Below are 24090 nucleotides of genomic sequence, written 5' to 3' on the forward strand. Positions count from 1 at the left end.
ACATCAGCTCCGGTCCTGGCTGCACCCAAACTGGATCTGCCATTCCAGCTGCAGGTGGATGCAAGCCAGGTGGGAGCAGGTGCGGTCCTCCTGCAGGCTGATGATGATGGAGTAGCCAGACCGGTTTGCTATTTTTCAAAAAAATTCAACAAATACCAATTTAATTATTCAGTGATTGAAAAGGAAGCATTAGCATTGATTTGGGCATTGCAACACTTTGAAGTCTATGTGGGAGGGGGTCTCCATCCAATTGTGGTCTACTCAGATCACAACCCTCTCACTTTTCTGCAGTCTTTCAAAGGGTCCACCAACCAGCGCCTGTTGCGCTGGGCACTGTTTCTGCAGCCATTCCACCTGTTGATCCGCCATATTCGCGGGGTGGAAAATGTAATGGCTGATGCGCTCTCTCGGGCTCTGGACCAGGAGGTCTAATCATCTCCACTCACTCCTAACCTGCGGTTTTTCTCTGTTTCCCTTAAAGGTCGCTGTCCGGGTACCAGGATTTGCTGGGTGCAGGGAAGGTCGGAGGGGAAGGAGGGTGTTTGGGATGGTTTGGGTTCTGGTTGGTCTGGGGTGGAGGGGAGGTGCGTCAGTGGGACTAGAATATAGCTACTGGGGCTACTGTAGTTTTTTGTTTTCTATTTTTTGATGGTGCTTCAGAGACCCAGTTAACACGGGTCTCTGTTTTTAAGGGGGGGGGATGTCATGCCCGGCTCTGCCGGTTAGTGTTTGGGGCACTTTGGTCCTCCGACCCGCAGGTGGAGCTGGTCTGTGAAGACGTGCAACATCTCAGAGGGCTGCTGATTGGGTGGCCTATAAAAGGCCTCCCATCAGCATGCTCGCTCTCTCTCTCGTCCCACAGGCACATTCGTTTGGTGACCGTATGGTCACGGCAACGACGGCCGGGATTAGCACCACACTTGCACCCTTTTGGGACAACACTCATTTACTGATACATTCCTTGGTTAATTCACATTACTGATCACTGATACATGTTGTAAATAAAAGATCTGTTGGCTAAAATGTACAAATCGGTGTGGTCTCCCTTAATGTTACAGCCACTAACAAGCCAGTGGTTGTGACAGGCCTAAAACATATTTTCTGCGAACCACTAATTATGATGCACACAGATCATGTACCTTTGTTGAGTGCCTGTGACAGCCAGAGGTGGGTAGTAACGTGCTACATTTACTCCGTTACATCTACTTGAGTAACTTTTGGGATAAATTGTACTTCTAAGAGTAGTTTTTATGCAACATACTTTTACTTGAGTATATTTATAAAGAATAAACGCTACTTTTACTCCGCTCCATTTATCTACAATTAGCTCGTTACTCTCTACTTTTTTTTAATCGATCTGTTAATGCACGTTTTGTTTGTTTTGATTTTGTCAGACACGCATTCAAAGTAGGAACTACGCATGCCTGCGTTTCACCAATCAAATGCAGTCACTGGTGACGTTGGACCAATCAAACAAAACCAGGCGGTCACGTGACCGTCACACGTCGAATCCGACCTAAAAAAGTTTAAAAACTTATTGGGGTGTTACCATTTAGTGGTCAATTGTAGGGAATATGTACTGTACTGTGCAATCTACTAATAAAAGTTTCAATCAATCAATCACAAGTGTAAAGGAAAAAAGACACTTTTTATTTCAACCGTACTTCCCGTCAAAAGCCTAAAGACTGATCGCACACTTCCTGTCTTCACAATAAAAGTGTCGCTCCATCGCGCCTGCGCTAACAAAATAAGAGTCTCTGAAAGCCAGCGCAAACAAGCTAGCAAGCTACGGAGTTTGCCGCCAATTTATTTCTTGTAAAGTGTATAAAAACAAATATGGAAGCTGGACAAATAAGATGCCAAAAACCAACGACTTTCATGTGGTATTAGACAGGAAGGAGGAACTTTTTTTCTCCTCCATTTGAAAACGTGGACATTATCAGCACTAAACTGTCTGATTCCAATCAATGCAAGTCATCAGAATCAGGTAATACACCAACTTATATTCTTGTCTTCGTGAGAGATAGGAATCTATATGTTAAACATGCATGTATATTCATTAAAACACCTTTGACATTTCAACAAAAACGGCAAAATAAAAAACTATAAATTATATACTGTGTATATATATATATATATGTGTGTGTATGTATATATAAGGTAGATCACCTCGACTTGGTCATTTATTAAGTAATTGATTAACGTTGAAAAACTTATTGGGGTGTTACCATTTAGTGGTCAATTGTAGGGAATATGTACTGTACTGTGCAATCTACTAATACAAGTTTCAATCAATCAATCAATCAATCAATCAATAAATGCCTACTGAGCCTATGGTGCTGTTAAGTTATTGTGGCTCAATTTGCCTTATTTTTTTTTATTTTAATGTATTATTATTTAATATATATTATTGTTTTAGTTGCTTAAGAGATATTCCTGGCTATGAATTTGCTCATTGCTATTTTTATGTTTTTGTGCATTACTTGTTGCCGTAATCAGGTTACTCATCAGTTACTCAGTACTTGAGTAGTTTTTTCACAACATACTTTTTACTTTTACTCAAGTAAATATTTGGGTGACTACTCCTCTACTTTTACTTGAGTAATAAATCTCTAAAGTAACAGTACTCTTACTTGAGTACAATTTCTGGCTACTCTACCCACCTGTGGTGACAGGCAGAGTAACCATGTAATACTAGTCCATGTCAGTAGGTGGCAGTGTGTAGCCAATAGCTTTGGAGGCCTACATTGTGAGAGAATAGTTACTGATGCTTGGATGGTTGTGGCTTACCATCATATCGAACAATCGCGTCAGGTATTTGATGAGAACGACTTTCTATTCTCAACAAACGCTCGAGTTATTTTCTACTATTTTCTGGGAAAAAAAGTGCTTTGGGTTTAAAAAAGGTTGAAAAACACTGTTTTAGAGATTTAAGCAGTGAAAGTAAAAATATTATGTATTCATATTATATACATTTTTATTAAGAGATGTCCGATAATGGCCTTTTTGCCGATATTCCGATATTGTCCAACTCTTAATTACCGATTCCGATACATACAGTCGTGGAATTAACACATTATTATGCCTAATTTTGTTGTGATGCCCCGCTGGATGCATTAAACAATGTAACAAGGTTTTCCAAAATAAATCAACTCAAGTTATGGGAAAAAAAATGCCAACATGGCACTGCCATATTTATTATTGAAGTCACAAAGTCTATTATTATTATTTTTTTTTAAACATGCCTCAAAACAGCAGCTTGGAATTTGGGACATGCTCTCCCTGAGAGAGCTTGAGGGGGTTGAGGTGGGCAGATTTGGGGGGACAGGGGGGTGTATATTGTGGATTCTGGGTATTTGTTCTGTTGTGTTTATGTTGTGTCAAGGTGCGGATGTTCTCCCGAAATGTGTGTTGTCGTTCTTGTTTGGTGTGGGTTCACAGTGTGGCGCATATTGTAACAGTGTTAAAGTTGTCTATACGGCCACCCTCAGTGTGACCTGTATGGCTGTTGACCAAGTATGGATGGCATTCATTTGTGGGTGTGTGAAAAGCCGTAAATATTATTAGCCTTTAAGTTTTATTGGCGCTCTGTACTTCTTCCTAGGTCCGTGTACACAGCAGTGTTTTAAAAAGTCATACATTTTACCTAGGGGTGTAACGGTAAACAAAAATTTCAGTTCGGTATGTACATCGTTTTAGAGGTCACCGTTCGGTTCATTTTCGGTAAAGTAAGACAACAACAAAATATTCATTTTTAGTTTATTTATTTACCAAATTTGTAAACGATGGCTTTATCCTTTTAACATTGGGAACACTATAATAATTCTGCCCACTTTAATCAATAATAAACTGCCTCAACTTGTTGCTTAGATTAAATAAAATGACAAAACTTTTCTTCTAAATATCAAAAGTGCAACATTAAACAGTTTCAAGTCCACTCATCATGCTTAATTTATTACAGCATTTGGGAAGCCTGTAGTTGATGTTTATTATGTAAATTTTATATTTAGGGCCCGCATGGCCCATTGCCAAAGGACCTATTGAATTTTGTGCGTTTTATTATTATTATTATTATTCCGCCGCCTCTTTGAACTGTAATTTCACCCCCTGACCATGCTTCAAAACTCACCAAATTTCACACACTCATCAGAACTGGCGAAAATTGCCATCTAATAAAAAAAACAAACCCCAAAAATCAAAAATGCGCTCTAGCGCCCCCTACGAAAAAAAAAACCCAGACTGCTTGTAACTTCTGTTAACAATGTCGTAGAGACATGAAACCAAAACCTCTATGTAGGACTGACTTAGACCTAGATTTCATAATTTTACTTTATATGGCAAAAATAAAAAAAAAATGGTCAAAAACCCCTTCATAGCAAAATTTGCCTAAAAAAATGCTATTTTTGCCTCTTTGCGCTGTATTTTGACCCTCTCAAAATGCTTCAAAACTCACCAAACTTGACACACACATCAGGACGGGCAAAAATTGCAATCTAGTAAAAAAAAAAAAATAAAAAAAAAAACTCAAAATTGCGCTTTAGAGCAATTTTTGAATAAAACACAGAAAAAACTGCTCCTAGGAAGAAAACACAAACAAAACTGCCTGTAACTTCCGGTAGAAATGTTGGAGGGACATGAAACAAAAACCTCTATGTAGGACTGACTTAGACCTAGATTTCATAATCTTACTTTATATGGCAAAAAAAAAAAAAAAATTGTCAAAAACCCCTTCAAAGCAAAATTTGCCTAAAAAAAATAACTATTTTTGCCTCTTTGGGCTGTATTTTGACCCTCTCAAAATGCTTCAAAACTCACCAAACTTGACACACACATCAGGACTGGCAAAAATTGCGATATAGTAAAAAAACCAAACCCCAAAACTCAAAATTGCGCTCTAGCGCAATTTTTGAATAAAACACAGAAAAAACTGCTCCTAGGAAGAAAACACAAACAAAACTGCCTGTAACTTCCGGTAGAAATGTTGGAGAGACATGAAACAAAAACCTCTATGTAGGACTGACTTAGACCTAGATTTCATAATTTTACTTTATATGGCAAAAATAAAAAAAAAATTGTCAAAAACCCCTTCAAAGCAAAATCTGCCTAAAAAAAATGCTATTTTTGCCTCTCTGCGCTGCATTTTGACCCTCTCAAAATGCTTCAAAACTCACCAAACTTGACACACACATCAGGACTGGCAAAAATTGCGATCTAGTAAAAAAACCAAACCCCAAAACTCAAAATTGCGCTCTAGCGCAATTTTTGAATAAAACACAGAAAAAACTGCTCCTAGGAAGAAAACACAAACAAAACTGCCTGTAACTTCCGGTAGAAATGTTGGAGGGACATGAAACAAAAACCTCTATGTAGGACTGACTTAGACCTAGATTTCATAATCTTACTTTATATGGCAAAAAAAAAAAAAAAATTGTCAAAAACCCCTTCAAAGCAAAATTTGCCTAAAAAAAATAACTATTTTTGCCTCTTTGGGCTGTATTTTGACCCTCTCAAAATGCTTCAAAACTCACCAAACTTGACACACACATCAGGACTGGCAAAAATTGCGATATAGTAAAAAAACCAAACCCCAAAACTCAAAATTGCGCTCTAGCGCAATTTTTGAATAAAACACAGAAAAAACTGCTCCTAGGAAGAAAACACAAACAAAACTGCCTGTAACTTCCGGTAGAAATGTTGGAGAGACATGAAACAAAAACCTCTATGTAGGACTGACTTAGACCTAGATTTCATAATTTTACTTTATATGGCAAAAATCAAAAAAAAATTGTCAAAAACCCCTTCAAAGCAAAATTTGCCTAAAAGAAAATGCTATTTTTGCCTCTTTGCGCTGTATTTTGACCCTCTCAAAATGCTTCAAATCTCACCAAACTTGACACACACATCAGGACTGGCAAAAATTGCGATCTAGTAAAAAAAAAAAAACCCCAAAACTCAGCAATTTTTGAATAAAACACAGAAAAAACTGCTCTTAAGAAGAAAACACAAACAAAACTGCCTGTAACTTCCGGTAGGAATGTTGGAGAGACATGAAACCAAAACCTCTATGTAGGACTGACTTAGACCTAGATTTCATAATTTTACTTTATGCGGCAAAAATTAAAAAAAATTTGTCAAAAACCCCTTCAAAGCAAAATTTGCCTAAAAGAAAATGCTATTTTTGCCTCTTTGCGCTGTATTTTGACCCTCTCAAAATGCTTCAAAACTCACCAAACTTGACACACACATCAGGACGGGCAAAAATTGCAATCTAGTAAAAAAAAAAAAAAAAAAAAAAAAACTCAAAATTGCGCTTTAGAGCAATTTTTGAATAAAACACAGAAAAAACTGCTCCTAGGAAGAAAACACAAACAAAACTGCCTGTAACTTCCGGTAGGAATGTTGGAGAGACATGAAACAAAAACCTCTATGTAGGACTGACTTAGACCTAGATTTCATAATTTTACTTTATATGGCAAAAATCTAAAAAAATTTGTCAAAAACCCCTTCAAACCAAAATTGGCCTAAAAAAATGCTATTTTTGCCTCTTTGCGCTGTATTTTGACCCTCTCAAAATGCTTCAAAACTCACCAAACTTGACACACACATCAGGACTGGCAAAAATTGCAATCTAGTAAAAAAAAAAAAAAAAACCCAAAACTCAAAATTGCGCTTTAGAGCAATTTTTGAATAAAACACAGAAAAAACTGCTCCTAGGAAGAAAACACAAACAAAACTGCCTGTAACTTCCGGTAGGAATGTTGGAGAGACATGAAACCAAAACCTCTATGTAGGACTGACTTAGACCTAGATTTCATAATTTTACTTTATACGGCAAAAATCAAAAAAAAATTGTCAAAAACCCCTTCAAAGCAAAATTTGCCTAAAAAAAATGCTATTTTTGCCTCTTTGCGCTGTATTTTGACCCTCTCAAAATGCTTCAAAACTCACCAAACTTGACACACACATCAGGACTGGCAAAAATTGCAATCTAGTAAAAAAAACCAAACCCCAAAACTCAAAATTGCGCTCTAGCGCAATTTTTGAATAAAACACAGAAAAAACTGCTCCTAGGAAGAAAACACAAACAAAACTGCCTGTAACTTCCGGTAGGAATGTTGGAGAGACATGAAACAAAAACCTCTATGTAGGACTGACTTAGACCTAGATTTCATAATTTTACTTTATATGGCAAAAATCTAAAAAAATTTGTCAAAAACCCCTTCAAACCAAAATTGGCCTAAAAAAATGCTATTTTTGCCTCTTTGCGCTGTATTTTGACCCTCTCAAAATGCTTCAAAACTCACCAAACTTGACACACACATCAAGACTGGCAAAAATTGCGATCTAGTAAAAAAACCAAACCCCAAAACTCAAAATTGCGCTCTAGCGCAATTTTTGAATAAAACACAGAAAAAACTGCTCCTAGGAAGAAAACACAAACAAAACTGCCTGTAACTTCCGGTAAGAATGTTGGAGAGACATGAAACAAAAACCTCTATGTAGGACTGACTTAGACCTAGATTTCATAATTTTACTTTATACGGCAAAAATAAAAAAAAATGTGTCAAAAACCCCTTCATAGCAAAATTTGCCTAAAAGAATGCTATTTTTGCCTCTTTGCGCTGTATTTTGACCCTCTCAAAATGCTTCAAAACTCACCAAACTTGACACACACATCAGGACTGGCAAAAATTGCAATCTAGTTAAAAAAACCAAACCCCAAAACTCAAAATTGCGCTTTAGAGCAATTTTTGAATAAAACACAGAAAAAACTGCTCCTAGGAAGAAAACACAAACAAAACTGCCTGTAACTTCCGGTAGAAATGTTGGAGAGACATGAAACGAAAACCTCTATGTAGGACTGACTTAGACCTAGATTTCATAATTTTACTTTATATGGCAAAAATAAAAAAAAAATTGTCAAAAACCCCTTCAAAGCAAAATTTGCCTAAAAGAAAATGCTATTTTTGCCTCTCTGCACTGTATTTTGACCCTCTCAAAATGCTTCAAAACTCACCAAACTTGACACACACATCAGGACTGGCAAAAATTGCGATCTAGTAAAAAAAACCAAACCCCAAAACTCAAAATTGCGCTCTAGCGCAATTTTTGAATAAAACACAGAAAAAACTGCTCCTAGGAAGAAAACACAAACAAAACTGCCTGTAACTTCCGGTAGGAATGTTGGAGAGACATGAAACAAAAACCTCTATGTAGGTCTCACTTAGACCTACATTTTAATAATTAACATCCTTCAGCAAAAATCAACAGGGAGTTGGCAATTACCCCTTCAAAACAAAAGTTTTGTAAAAACCCGTCACCTTTCTTCAAACGTTATCTCTGAGCCCGTTTGTCGTTTCGGCTTCAAACTCGCACAGGAGAGAGTTTGAACCCTTCTGATTAAAATTTATCGCCAGAGTTTTGATTGCTGCTCCGGTTTTGATTTTATGACCCTTCAAAGATCAACTGCGCTGCTGTTGTCTCAAGATGGCTACAACCACTGGATAAAAGTATTGGGTCACTTAGGACTAACACTAGGCAAAAGTATTGGGACACTTATGACAATGGAAAATGGAATTAAATAATTTTTGTCCTCAAAATTCTACACACAATACCCTATAATAATAGTAGCTACTATCCATGCTTCTACCGCTTATCCGGGTTTGGGTCGCGGGGGCAGCAGCCAAAGGCGGGCCCGACCAACGCTGCTTGCAGCTTTAATTTTATTTAATTCTGAGCCAGTAATTTGCAGATATCATCTCATCCGGCGAGAAGCCTCCATTTTACTAATGTTTTCCAATGTTGCCAAAAATGTGTAGAGTGAAAATAAAAATACAACATCAGCCTTTTGATAGTGAATGCAAAGCAGAACTTGGTCAACAGCCATACAGGTCACACTGAGGGTTGCCGTACAAACAACTTTAACACCGTTACAAAAATGTGCCACACTGTGAACCCACACCAAACAAGAATGACAAACACATTTCGGGTGAACATCTGCAGCGTAACACAACATAAACACAACAGAACAAATACCCAGAACCCCTTACGAAAATAAAAATACAACATCAGCCTTTGATAGTAAGCTAATATAGACACTTATACCATGTGTTGTCTTCATTATACTACTTATATAATAAGGCTTTTATTTTTTGCAGCTCCAGACAGATTTTGTTGTTGTTGTATTTTTGGTCCAATATGGCTCTTTCAACATTTTGGGGTTGCCAAACCCTAGTATAGGCAAATAGATGTACAATAAATGTGTGGATGGAGAGAATATAGAGAGAGATGTGTAAAAAGTTGGCTCACCTTGAGTCTGCGCTCATTAGCAGTGTGTATGTCTTCATCGTCGGCTTTGATCACGAACACACCTTTGGTCCACTCCTCCGAGATCTGCAGGCACACACGTGGACCACATTACGTCATGTCAGAACCAACAGGACCATCCGAACGTGTGAAAGTGTTAGTTTGGTTTATTTTGCGTGTGTTTGTCGTCTGCATCTTGTGTCACCAGCTCAGGGGGGCCCGTTACGTCGATCGCAGAGCGGGTGTCGGTCGATCGCCAGCCAGGCATTAAAAAAAAAAAAAATAGACCTAAAAATTAGCGATTATCAACCTTCACCAAAATGTCACTTTTTAGGGACGGCGTGGCGCGGTTGGGAGAGTGGTTGTGCCAGCAACCTGAGGGTTCCTGGTTCAATATCCACCTTCTACCATCCTAGTCTCGTCTAGGGATGCACCGAAATGAAAATTTGTGGGCGTAGCCGAATAAAATTTAAAAGCTTAGCCGAATACCGAATGCAGTTTTTCACAATTTTTTTAATATTGCATAAATAGCGTAGAATAAATATTTACACATGTTTTTCAAATAAAGTATTTTTTTTATTGAATATTGACATTTTTTAAATATTCCAGTAGCCTTTGCTTTCCAAAAAAACAAAGTTTTTCATTTATATTTGGCCTTCAAACAAAACATGCATTCCAAAAAAAAAAATAAAGTGCATTAAAGTGGATAAACCCACAACAAATGAATTATTGTCCTGCTTAGCCACAGTAGATATGCTAATAATGTAAACAGAAGGCTCAAGTAAATCTCAATAAGTGTGTGCTTGTAACCTCATACACTTATACAGGTAGCCTACACAACAGGCTAATAATGTAAACAGAGGCCCCACTAAATCTCAATAAGTGTGTGCTTGTAACCTCATACACTTATACAGGTACACAACATATCCCAACGCCACCGCGTCAAAAAATTGCGTCACACGCCACTATTCGGCCTTGTTTTTAACTCATTCCACCGAAGGCTGAATGTGGCTTTGTTTGCCATATTCGGACGAATATATTCGGTTACCGATTAATCGGTGCATCCCTAGTCTCGTCCGTTGTGTCCATGAGCAAGATACTTCACCCTTGCTCCTGATGGGTCCTGGTTAGCCCCTTGCATGGCAGCTCCCGCCATCAGTGTGAATGTGTGTGTGAATGCGTGTGTGAATGTGGAAGTAGTGTCAAAGCGCTTTGAGTACCTTGAAGGTAGAAAAGCGCATACAAGTATAACCCCTTTGTCAGTATTTATCATTTAAAGTTATAAATGATAAATAAATGGGTTGTACTTTTATAGCGCTTTTCTACCTTCAAGGTACTCAAAGCGCTTGGACACTACTTCCACATTTACCCATTCACACACACATTCACACACTGATGGAGGGAGCTGCCATGCAAGGCGCCAACCAGCACCCATCAGGAGCAAGGGTGAAGTGTCTTGCTCAGGACACAACGGACGTGACGAGGTTGGTACTAGGTGGGAATTGAACCAGGGACGCTCGGGTTGTGCACGGCCACTCTTCCACTGCGCCAAGTTAAAGTACCAATGATTGTCACACACACAGTAGGTGTGGTGAAATTTGTCCTCTGGATTTGACCCATTCCCTTGTTGGTGAGGGGAGCAGTGGGCAGCAGCGGTGACCAGTAGATCTGCCGTTTCTTTTCTTTTTTCTCCTATGTCCCCCCCTCCCTTGTGGAGGGGGTCCGGTCCGATGACCATGGATGAAGTACTGGCTGTCCAGAGTCGAGACCCAGGATGGACCGCTCGCCTGTGTATCGGTTGGGGACATCTCTACGCCGCTGATCCGCCTCCGCTTGAGATGGTTTCCTGTGGACAGGACTCTCGCTGCTGTCTTGGATCCGCTTTGAACTGAACTCTCGCGGCTGTGTTGGATCCACTATGGATTGAACTTTCACAGTATCATGTTAGACCCGCTCGACATCCATTGCTTTCGGTCCCCTAGAGGGGGGGGGTTGCCCACATCTGAGGTCCTCTCCAAGGTTTCTCATAGTCAGCATTGTCACTGGCGTCCCACTGGATGTGAATTCTCCCTGCCCACTGGGTGTGAGTTTTCCTTGCCCTTTTGTGGGTTCTTCCGAGGATGTTGTAGTCGTAATGATTTGTGCAGTCCTTTGAGACATTTGTGATTTGGGGCTATATAAATAAACATTGATTGATTGATTGATTGATTGATTGACGCGCCCGGGAATCATTTTTGTTGATATAATCCCCAATTCTAACCATTGATGCTGAGTGCCATGTTTATAGTCTTTGGTATGACTCAGCCGGATTTGAACTCACGACCTACCGATCTCAGGGCGGACACTCTACCCACTAAGTCCACAGAGTTGACATCACGGCACCCGAGGATCTTCTGAGATGACACCGGCTCATTATTAAGAAAAAATGACCGACAGGAAGGCGAGAAACACTTTTATTTCAACAGACTCTCGCGCCGTCGGAACTATAGGTTCCTGTCTTCACAATAAAAGCGCTGCTTCATCCTGCCTGTGCTAACAAAATAAGAGTCCCAGAAAGCTGCCGTGTATAAAAACCGAGTATGGAAGCTGTATAAATAACATGCCAAACACTAACCACTTTCATGTGGGACTGGACAGAAAGGGGGTGGTATGGCGTAGAGCGGCCGCGCTAGAAACCTGAGGGTTGCCGGTTCGCTTCCCGCCTCCTGAAATCCAAATCGCCGCCGTTGTGTCCTTGGGCAGGACACTTCACCCTTGCCCAGATGCCACTCACACTGGTGAATGAATGATGAATGAATGATGGGTGGTGGTCGGAGGGGCCGTAGGCGCAAACTGGCAGCCTCGCTTCCGCTAGTCTACCCCAGGGCAGCTGTGGCTACAAATGTAGCTTACCACCACCAATGTGTGAATGAATGATGGGTTCACACTTCTCTGTGAGCGCTTTGAGTATATAACAATAGAAAAGCGCGATTTAACATCTAATCCATTATTATTTATTATAGAAAGGAGGACTTTTTTTCTCCTCCGTTCGAAAACGCAGACGTTATCAGCACAACTGTCTGATTCCAATCAATGCAAGTCATCACAATCAGGTAATAAATGGGTTGTACTTGTATAGCGCTTTTCTACCTTCAAGGTACTCAAAGCGCTTTGACACTACTTCCACATTTACCCATTCACACACACACTGATGGAGGGAGCTGCCATGCAAGGGGCCAACCAGCACCCATCAGGAGCAAGGGTGAAGTGTCTTGCTCAAGGACACAACGGACATGACGAGGTTGGAATTGAACCAGGGACCCTCGGGTTGCGCACGGCCACTCTTCCACTGCGCCACGCCGTCCCGCTAGGTTGTAAATTAATTAGCGGCCCGGCGGCAATTCAAGGAAATACGGTATATATATTTTTTGAATTCTATTTTTGTTACATTGAATTTACAACCCCCTGGCGCTGTTTTGTACTGTTTTTTATAATGTTTTGTAAAGTTTTATACTGTTGTTGGATTTTTGGGGGATTATTTTTTGGTCAACTATTTTTAAATGTTGAAATTAATAAATAAACATTAAAAAAAAAAAAAAAAAGTACGATTAGCGAACGCTGCTAGCTAGGGAGCTATTTTCAGTTATTTCCGGTCGGACGGATTTTCACCGGACACGTTTCCGGTGCTGTGTAAGAAGCAATGATGAGAACAGGAAGTGAGCTCCTTTCACTACTCATTCGCCTCCCCATCCTTAGACGCTACATTAAGTCGTAAAAAGCCGCAGAAATGGCAACTTGACGCGTGGATGAACGTTGAATAATGTGGAAATGTTACGCTTTGTTCACATTTAAACAATAAACCAACTGCTGTTGTGCAGTCCGGGTTAATGCCGACTCAACTATTAAGCTAGCAAGTTGGCGGGAAAACGTCGACGACGACGCGGCAATATTTCACAAAGTTAACATTCGCTCAAAAGATAAGAAGTAGTCTGAAATGTTTCATTAAATAAAATACACATTTACACAAGTACTTTACAAGTAATGACCAACTTGTATTCTTGTCTTCATGAAAGAAAGGAATCTATGTGTTAAACATGTACGTATTATCATTAAACACCTTTAACCTGTTACCAAAAATATCGCTTCCATAAATAAATAAATAAAAATGATATATATATGAATGAGGTACAAACCCTTTTTCCTTATGAGTTGGGAAATTGTGTTAGATGTAAATATAAACAGAATACAATGATTTGCAAATCATTTTCAACCCATATTCAGTTGAATATGCTACAAAGACAACATATTTGATGTTCAAACTCATAAACATTTTTTTTTGTGCAAATAATCATTAATTTTAGAATTTGATGCCAGCAACACGTGACAAAGAAGTTGGGAAAGTTTGCAATAAATACTGAAAAAGTTGAGGAATGCTCATCAAACACTTATTAGGAACATCCCACAGGTGTGCAGGCTAATTGGGAACAGGTGGGTGCCATGATTGGGTATAAAAACAGCTTCCCAAAAACCGCACAGTCTTTCACAAGAAAGGATGGGGCGAGGTACACCCCTTTGTCCACAACTGCGTGAGCAAATAGTCAAACAGTTTAAGAACAACGTTTCTCAAAGTGCAATTGCAAGAAATTTAGGGATTTCAACATCTACGCTCCATAATATCATCAAAAGGTTCAGAGAATCTGGAGAAATCACTCCACATAAGCGGCATGGCCGGAAACCAACATCGAATGACCGTGACTTTCCATCCCTCGGACGGCACTGTATCAAAAACCAACATCGATCTCTAAAGGATATCACCACATGGGCTCAGTAACACTTCAGAAAACCACTGTCACTAAATCCAGTTCGTCGCTACATCTGTAAGTGCAAGTTAAAGCTCGACTATGCAAAACGAAAGCCATTTATCAACAACATCCAGAAACGCCGTCGGCTTCTCTGGGCCAGAGATCATCCAAGATGGACTGATGCAAAGTGGAAAAGTGTTCTGTGGTCCGACGAGTCCACATTTAAAATTGTTTTTGGAAATATTCGCCATCATGTCATCCCGACCAAAGGGGAAGCGAACCATCCAGACTGTTATCGACGCAAAGTTCCAAAGCCAGCATGTGTGATGGTATGGGGGTGCATTAGTGCCCAAGGCATGGGTAACTTACACATCTGTGAAGGCACCATTAATGCTGGAAGGTACATACAGGTTTTGGAACGACATATGCTGCCATCTAAGCGCCGTCTTTTACATGGACGCCCCTGCTTATTTCAGCAAGACAATACCAAGCACGTGTTATAACAGCGTGGCTTCGTAAAAAAAGAGTGCGGGTACTCTCCTGGCCCGCCTGCAGTCCAGAACTGTCTCCCATGGAAAATATGTGGCGTATTATGAAGCGTAAAATACAACAGCGGACACCCCGGACTGTTGAAGGACTGAAGCTCTACATAAAACAAGAATGGGAGAGAATTCCACTTTCAAAGCTTCAACAATTAGTTTCCTCAGTTCCCAAACGTTTATTGAGTGTTGTTAAAAGAAAAGGTGATGTAACACAGTGGTGAACATGCCCTTTCCCAACTACTTCGCCACGTGTTGCAGCCATGAAATTCTAGGTTAATTATTATTTGCCAAAAAAAAATAAAGTTTATGAGTTTGAACATCAAATATGTTGTCTTTGTAGCATATTCAACTGAATATGGGTTGAAAAGGATTTGCAAATCATTGTATTCTGTTTATATTTACATCTAACACAATTTCCCAACTCATATGGAAACGGGGTTTGTAGATCCCCTCGAGTTGGTCAATTGAAAAGTAGCTCGCCCGCAGAAAAAGTGTGGGCACAACTGCATTTGCTAAAACAGCAACCAGGCCTGTCGCCCCTGACCTGAATGTGCGGGTGAAGCGTCTGGCCGCGGTCATGTGACCACGCCCCTGCTGTACTTTGTGTCAGCAGAATGAGAAGGAATGCAGCTCTGCCGCAACTATTAACTTCCTATGGACCGCAGGGGGTCGGTCTACAATGTGTGTGTTTGTGTGTGTTTGTCCACCTGGTCCAGTCCCTGTAGAATCTGCGTCTTCTCGTCTGTGGTCACCAGCTTGGCCTTTTCCAGAGCTTTCACGTAGGCTTGGCTGCCTCTTACGTCGGCGTCCCACATCCTTTGGTCGTAAGCGATGGACGCGTTGAAGCGCTCCATCACGGGGTCGGTGTCGCCCACAAAACGACCCCCCCACAGCTTGGACCCCTGACCGGCACACATGTCAAATCAAATCAAATCAACTTTATTCATAGAGCACATTTAAAATTGACCACAGGGGTAGCAAAAGATAATAAGAGGACCGAGCAAACAACACAACAAAAACAGAACATGATAAAAAATAAATAAATATAAAAACAGGTGACCGCAGGATTAGGTCTCTGCTTTTTGCAGACTATGTGGTCCTGATGGCTTCATCTGGCCGGGATCTTCAGCTCTCACTGGATCGGTTCGCAGCCGAGTGTGAAGCGACCGGAATGAGAATCAGCACCTCCAAGTCCGAGTCCATGGTTCTCGCCCGGAAAAGGGTGGAGTGCCATCTCCGGGTTGGGGAGGAGACCCTGCCCCAAGTGGAGGAGTTCAAATACCTAGGAGTCTTGTTCACGAGTGAGGGAAGAGTGGATCGTGAGATCGACAGGCGGATCGGTGCGGCGTCTTCAGTAATGCGGACGTTGTACCGATCCGTTGTGGTGAAGAAGGAGCTGAGCCGGAAGGCAAAGCTCTCAATTTACCGGTCGATCTACGTTCCCATCCTCACCTATGGTCATGAGCTTTGGGTCATGACCGAAAGGATAAGATCACGGGTACAAGCGGCCCAAATGAGTTTGGGTCTCTCCCTTAGAGATAGGGTGAGAAGCTCTGCCATCCGGGAGGAACTCAAAGTAAAGCCGCTGCTCCTCCACATGGAGAGGAGCCAGATGAGGTTGTCCGGGTATCTGGTCAGGATGCCACCCGAACGCCTCCCTAGGGAGGTGTTTAGGGCACGTCCAACCGGTAGGAGGCCACGGGGAAGACCCAGGACACGTTGGGAAGACTATGTCTCCCGGCTGGCCTGGGAACGCCTCGGGATCCCCCGGGAAGAGCTGGACCAAGTGGCTGGGGAGAGGGAAGTCTGGGTTTCCCTGCTTAGGCTGTTACCCCCGCGACCCGACCTCGGATAAGCGGAAGAAGATGGATGGCTGGATAAAAACAAGTTCGCAGCAGGTGTATAATGGGCCGCCATTGCAGGATGGATAACACTCAGTGTTAAAAGCCAAGGAATAAAAGCATGTTTTTAAGAGAGATTTAAGAAACAGGAAGAGAGGAGGCTTGTCTAACGCTGTATGTGTGAACATACTAGGGATGCACCGAAATGAAAATTTGTGGCCGAAGCCGAATAAAATTTAAACGCTTGGCCGAAGGCCGAATACCAAATACCGAATAATGAATGCAGTTTTTCACAATTTTTTAAACATTGCATAAATAGCCTAGAATAAATATTTACACATGTTTTTCAAATAAAGTAATTTTTTATTGAATATTGACATTTTTTTAATATTCCAGTAGCCTTTGCTTTTCAAAAAAGAGCACACAGTTTTTCATTTATATTAGGCCTTCAAACAAAACATGCATTCCCCAAAAAAATAAAGTGCATTAAAGTGGATAAACCCACAACAAATGAATTATTGTCCTTTTGGCAAAAAGTCTGCTTAGCCACAGTAGATATGCTAATAATGTAAACAGAAGGCTCAAGTAAATCTCAATAAGTGTGTGCTTGTAACCTCATACACTTATACAGGTACACAACATATCCCAACGTCACTGCACGTTGGTTGATTGCGTCACCGCGTCAAAAAATTGCGTCACACGCCACTATTCGGCCTTGTTTTTAACTCATTCCACCGAAGGCCGAATGTGGCTTTTTTTGCCACATTCGGCCGAATATATTCGGTTACCGATTAATCGGTGCATCCCTAGAACATACCGTATTTCCTTGAATAGCCGCCGGGTATATAGTATGCGCCGGCCTTGAATTACTGCCGGGTCAAACTCGCCTCGGAAAATAATCAGCGCATGCTTCCCCTGTCATCATTTTCAAAAAGGACGAGGCTGATTTCAACACCGGTAATTTGAAATCGCAAAAAGGGAAGAAGATTTAGAGCTATTCAGTAGGATTTAAGGTCCAAGCTATTGAATACCGGTATGCTAAAAAGAACAGTAAGCAGCTATGTTTTATTAATATACCGTAGCTGCGTGTGTCAAATATGAGTCATTAAATGAAAAAATAGAGAAGGCTGATTTCAATACCGGTAATTTGAAGTCGCAAAACGGGAAGAAGATCAAGAGCTATTCAGTAGGATTTAAGGTCCATGCTATTGAATATGCTAAAAAGAACAGTAAGCAGCTATGTTTTATTAATATACCGTAGCTGCGTGTGTCAAATATGAGTCATTAAATTAAAAAATGATTTCAATACCGGTAATTTGAAATCGCATAAAGGGAAGAAGATTAAGAGCTATTCAGTAGGATTTACGGTCCATGCTATTGAATATGATAAAAAGTACAGTAAGCAGCTATGTTTTATTAATATACCGTAGCTGCGTGTGTCAAATATGAGTCATTAAATGAAAAAATAGAGAAGGCTGATTTCAATACCGGTAATTTGAAGTCGCATAACGGGAAGAAGATTAAGAGCTATTCAGTAGGATTTAAGGTCCATGCTATTGAATATGCTAAAAAGAACAGTAAGCAGCTATGTTTTATTAATATACCGTAGTTGCGTGTGTCAAATATGAGTCATTAAATAAAAAAATGATTTCAATGCCGGTAATTTGAAGTCGCATTACGGGAAGAAGATTAAGAGCTATTCAGTAGGATTTAAGGTCCATGCTATTGAATATGCTAAAAAGAACAGTAAGCAGCTATGTTTTATTAATATACCGTAGCTGCGTGTGTCAAATATGAGTCATTAAATGAAAAAATAGAGAAGGCTGATTTCAATACCGGTAATTTGAAGTCGCATAACGGGAAGAAGATTAAGAGCTTTTCAGTAGGATTTAAGGTCCATGCTACTGAATATGCTAAAAAGAACAGTAAGCAGCTATGTTTTATTAATATACCGTAGCTGTGTGTGTCAAACATGAGTCATTAAATAAAAAAATGATTTCAATACCGGTAATTTGAAGTCGCATAACGCGAAGAAGATTAAGAGCTATTCAGCAGGATTTAAGGTCCATGCTATTGAATATGCTAAAAAGAACAGTAAGCAGCTATGTTTTATTAATATACCGTAGCTGCGTGTGTCAAATATGAGTCATTAAATGAAAAAATAGAGAAGGCTGATTTCAATACCGGTAATTTGAAGTCGCATAACGGGAAGAAGATTAAGAGCTTTTCAGTAGGATTTAAGGTCCATGCTACTGAATATGCTAAAAAGAACAGTAAGCAGATATGTTTTATTAATATACCGTAGCTGCGTGTGTCAAATATGAGTCATTAAATAAAAAAATGATTTCAATGCCGGTAATTTCAAGTCGCATTACGGGAAGAAGATTAAGAGCTTTTCAGTAGGATTTAAGGTCCATGCTATTGAATATGCTAAAAAGAACAGTAAGCAGATATGTTTTATTAATATACAGTAGCTGCGTGTGTCAAATATGAGTCATTAAATAAAAAAATGATTTCAATGCCGGTAATTTGAAGTCGCATTACGGGAAGAAGATTAAGAGCTATTCAGTAGGATATAAGGTCCATGCTACTGAATATGCTAAAAAGAACAGTAAGCAGCTATGTTTTATTAATATACCGTAGCTGCGTGTGTCAAATATGAGTCATTAAATGAAAAAATAGAGAAGGCTGATTTCAATACCGGTAATTTGAAGTCGCAAAACGGGAAGAAGATCAAGAGCTATTCAGTAGGATTTAAGGTCCATGCTATTGAATATGCTAAAAAGAACAGTAAGCAGCTATGTTTTATTAATATACCGTAGCTGCGTGTGTCAAATATGAGTCATTAAATTAAAAAATGATTTCAATACCGGTAATTTGAAATCGCATAAAGGGAAGAAGATTAAGAGCTATTCAGTAGGATTTACGGTCCATGCTATTGAATATGATAAAAAGTACAGTAAGCAGCTATGTTTTATTAATATACCGTAGCTGCGTGTGTCAAATATGAGTCATTAAATGAAAAAATAGAGAAGGCTGATTTCAATACCGGTAATTTGAAGTCGCATAACGGGAAGAAGATTAAGAGCTATTCAGTAGGATTTAAGGTCCATGCTATTGAATATGCTAAAAAGAACAGTAAGCAGCTATGTTTTATTAATATACCGTAGCTGCGTGTGTCAAATATGAGTCATTAAATGAAAAAATAGAGAAGGCTGATTTCAATACCGGTAATTTGAAGTCGCATAAAGGGAAGAAGATCAAGAGCTATTCAGTAGGATTTAAGGTCCATGCTATTGAATATGCTAAAAAGAACAGTAAGCAGCTATGTTTTATTAATATACCGTAGCTGCGTGTGTCAAATATGAGTCATTAAATGAAAAAATGATTTCAATACCGGTAATTTGCAGTCGCATAACGGGAAGAAGATTAAGAGCTATTCAGTAGGATTTAAGGTCCATGCTATTGAATATGCTAAAAAGAACAGTAAGCAGCTATGTTTTATTAATATACCGTAGCTGCGTGTGTCAAATATGAGTCATTAAATGAAAAAATAGAGAAGGCTGATTTCAATACCGGTAATTTGAAGTCGCATAACGGGAAGAAGATTAAGAGCTATTCAGTAGGATTTAAGGTCCATGCTATTGAATATGCTAAAAAGAACAGTAAGCAGCTATGTTTTATTAATATACCGTAGCTGCGTGTGTCAAATATGAGTCATTAAATGAAAAAATGATTTCAATACCGGTAATTTGAAGTCGCATAACGGGAAGAAGATTAAGAGCTATTCAGTAGGATTTAAGGTCCATGCTATTGAATATGCTAAAAAGAACAGTAAGCAGCTATGTTTTATTAATATACCGTAGCTGCGTGTGTCAAATATGAGTCATTAAATGAAAAAATAGAGAAGGCTGATTTCAATACCGGTAATTTGAAGTCGCATAACGGGAAGAAGATTAAGAGCTATTCAGTAGGATTTAAGGTCCATGCTATTGAATATGCTAAAAAGAACAGTAAGCAGCTATGTTTTATTAATATACCGTAGCTGCGTGTGTCAAATATGAGTCATTAAATGAAAAAATAGAGAAGGCTGATTTCAATACCGGTAATTTGAAGTCGCATAAAGGGAAGAAGATCAAGAGCTATTCAGTAGGATTTAAGGTCCATGCTATTGAATATGCTAAAAAGAACAGTAAGCAGCTATGTTTTATTAATATACCGTAGCTGCGTGTGTCAAATATGAGTCATTAAATGAAAAAATGATTTCAATACCGGTAATTTGAAGTCGCATAACGGGAAGAAGATTAAGAGCTATTCAGTAGGATTTAAGGTCCATGCTATTGAATATGCTAAAAAGAACAGTAAGCAGCTATGTTTTATTAATATACCGTAGCTGCGTGTGTCAAATATGAGTCATTAAATGAAAAAATGATTTCAATACCGGTAATTTGAAGTCGCATAACGGGAAGAAGATTAAGAGCTATTCAGTAGGATTTAAGGTCCATGCTATTGAATATGCTAAAAAGAACAGTAAGCAGCTATGTTTTATTAATATACCGTAGCTGCGTGTGTCAAATATGAGTCATTAAATAAAAAAATAGAGAAGGCTGATTTCAATACCGGTAATTTGAAGTCGCATAACGGGAAGAAGATTAAGAGCTATTCAGTAGGATTTAAGGTCCATGCTATTGAATATGCTAAAAAGAACATTAAGCAGCTATGTTTTATTAATATACCGTAGCTGCGTGTGTCAAATATGAGTCATTAAATAAAAAAATGATTTCAATACTGGTAATTTGAAGTCGCATTACGGGAAGAAGATTAAGAGCTATTCAGTAGGATTTAAGGTCCATGCTATTGAATATGCTAAAAAGAACAGTAAGCAGCTATGTTTTATTAATATACCGTAGCTGCGTGTGTCAAATATGAGTCATTAAATTAAAAAATGATTTCAATACCGGTAATTTGAAATCGCATAAAGGGAAGAAGATTAAGAGCTATTCAGTAGGATTTAAGGTCCATGCTATTGAATATGCTAAAAAGAACAGTAAGCAGCTATGTTTTATTAATATACCGTAGCTGCGTGTGTCAAATATGAGTCATTAAATGAAAAAATAGAGAAGGCTGATTTCAATACCGGTAATTTGAAGTCGCATAACGGGAAGAAGATTAAGAGCTTTTCAGTAGGATTTAAGGTCCATGCTACTGAATATGCTAAAAAGAACAGTAAGCAGATATGTTTTATTAATGTACCGTAGCTGCGTGTGTCAAATATGAGTCATTAAATAAAAAAATAGAGAAGGCTGATTTCAATACCGGTAATTTGAAGTCGCATAACGGGAAGAAGATTAAGAGCTATTCAGTAGGATTTAAGGTCCATGCTATTGAATATGCTAAAAAGAACAGTAAGCAGCTATGTTTTATTAATATACCGTAGCTGTGTGTGTCAAATATGAGTCATTAAATAAAAAAATGATTGCAATACCGGTAATTTGAAGTCGCATTACGGGAAGAAGATTAAGAGCTATTCAGTAGGATTTAAGGTCCATGCTATTGAATATGCTAAAAAGAACAGTAAGCAGCTATGTTTTATTAATATACCGTAGCTGCGTGTGTCAAATATGAGTCATTAAATAAAAAAATAGAGAAGGCTGATTTCAATACCGGTAACTTGAAGTCGCATAACGGGAAGAAGATTAAGAGCTATTCAGTAGGATTTAAGGTCCATGCTATTGAATATGCTAAAAAGAACAGTAAGCAGATATGTTTTATTAATATACCGTAGCTGCGTGTGTCAAATATGAGTCATTAAATAAAAAAATAGAGAAGGCTGATTTCAATACCGGTAATTTGAAGTCGCATAACGGGAAGAAGATTAAGAGCTATTCAGTAGGATTTAAGGTCCATGCTATTGAATATGCTAAAAAGAACAGTAAGCAGCTATGTTTTATTAATATACCGTAGCTGCGTGTGTCAAACATGAGTCATTAAATAAAAAAATGATTTCAATACCGGTAATTTGAAGTCGCATTACGGGAAGAAGATTAAGAGCTATTCAGTAGGATTTAAGGTCCATGCTATTGAATATGCTAAAAAGAACAGTAAGCAGCTATGTTTTATTAATATACCGTAGCTGCGTGTGTAAAATATGAGTCATTAAATGAAAAAATAGAGAAGGCTGATTTCAATACCGGTAATTTGAACTCGCATAACGGGAAGAAGATTAAGAGCTATTCAGTAGGATTTAAGGTCCATGCTAAAAAGAACAGTAAGCAGCTATGTTTTATTAATATACCGTAGCTGCGTGTGTCAAATATGAGTCGTTAAATGACTCCCGCCTCCTGGTGGTAGAGTGACAATGAGTGACGTGATATGTGCTGCTTTATTTTAGGATGTAACACTCCTATGCTGGCTATGTAAACAACCGGGCTGACATAAAGCATGTTCCGGTCCTAAATACCCAGTGTATTATTCGTACAATAACACTTCCTGGTGGCAGCGGTGGGATAAAGAGATCACCCACGGAGCAGAATGGGACGGGGAGTTGTCCGAGGATAATTATGTCGTCGCCCGCATTTGAGGAGCCGAGCTAACTGATAGCAGCGGTCTGATAGCAGTTTTCTAAACTGGACTTTCAATCGAAGCAGGAGGTAATAAAGGAAGATCTCCATTAAGACTTTTTAAACTGAACAAAGATAAGGAAGACTTCTATAAACAAGTTATCGATGCTTTTGATCAGAAGGAGCTGGCATGGACTTCATTTATAAGTAAAGGTAGGACCATAATGACTTTTTTTTTATTAAATGTGCTTTTCATGATGGTATCCTTACATCACACTCAATTTTTTACTGCATGCCTTTGGTAAGTGCCGGAGTGAGAAGAGGTTTTAAAATAATTAGCGCATGCTTACCTTTACCGCATGCCTTTGGTAAGCTCAGGAGTGAGAAGAGGTTTTAAAATAATTAGCGCCCGGACGGCAATTCAAGGAAATACGGTAATAAAACATGAGCATTGGGCACACCTGGTCTCAATAAAAAAGCAACACCATATTAGTTATGAATTTAATGTTTTACCTCAGCAGTGTCCATCTTGAATGAAGACAGGAGTTTCTTGGTGTTGATTGCAGGAGCTGGTAAATGTGAAGTGAAGTGAAACACATTTATATAGCGCTTTTCTCTAGTGACTCAAAGTGCTTTACATAGTGAAACCCAAAATCTAAGTTACATTTAAACCAGTGTGGGTGGCACTGGGAGCAGGTGGGTAAAGTGTCTTGCCCGAGGACACAACGGCAGTGACTAGGATGGCGGAAGCGGGAATCGAACCTGGAACCCTCAAGTTGCTGGCACGGCCACTCTACCAAACGAACTATGACAAGTCAGATTTGAACACTTTAAACCAAGTCGAATGAGAGAATATTTTTCTCGTGTTAGCGTTCAACGGGAGTAAAACGCATCGTTTAAACGCCTTCAAAATATATTTATCTGGAAGTTTGGCGTGGTTTGTGTTGTCAACACAGCTAGCTAGCGGTGTAAAAAAAAAGTTCCTAGAACGTCCACACTACACAGACACAGTGTTGACATAAATGAGTAAAACATATTAATATGAATTTATATAAGCAAA

At 39.2% G+C, this 24090-nt stretch overlaps 1 protein-coding gene across 5 annotated transcripts in view; it reads right to left on the reverse strand.

Annotated features, from left to right (window-relative positions):
• Positions 1-24090, reverse strand: part of asl (argininosuccinate lyase) — a 76698-nt gene that overhangs the window by 35456 nt on the left and 17152 nt on the right. For 3 of the 5 annotated variants that reach the window (XM_061899228.1, XM_061899231.1, XM_061899226.1), the window contains 3 exons: positions 23544-23599; positions 15337-15531; positions 9310-9393 (listed from right to left, as the gene is read on the reverse strand). In XM_061899228.1, the coding sequence (XP_061755212.1) occupies positions 9310-9393; positions 15337-15531; positions 23544-23558 (294 nt within the window). In that variant the 5' untranslated portion in view covers positions 23559-23599. Of the gene's footprint in view, positions 1-9309; positions 9394-15336; positions 15532-23543; positions 23600-23694; positions 24047-24090 lie in introns of those variants that run through there. The other 2 variants (XM_061899229.1, XM_061899230.1) reach the window with 2 other exon arrangements.

Source organism: Nerophis ophidion, linkage group LG04 (assembly GCF_033978795.1).
Source record: "Nerophis ophidion isolate RoL-2023_Sa linkage group LG04, RoL_Noph_v1.0, whole genome shotgun sequence".
NCBI lineage: Eukaryota > Metazoa > Chordata > Actinopteri > Syngnathiformes > Syngnathidae > Nerophis > Nerophis ophidion.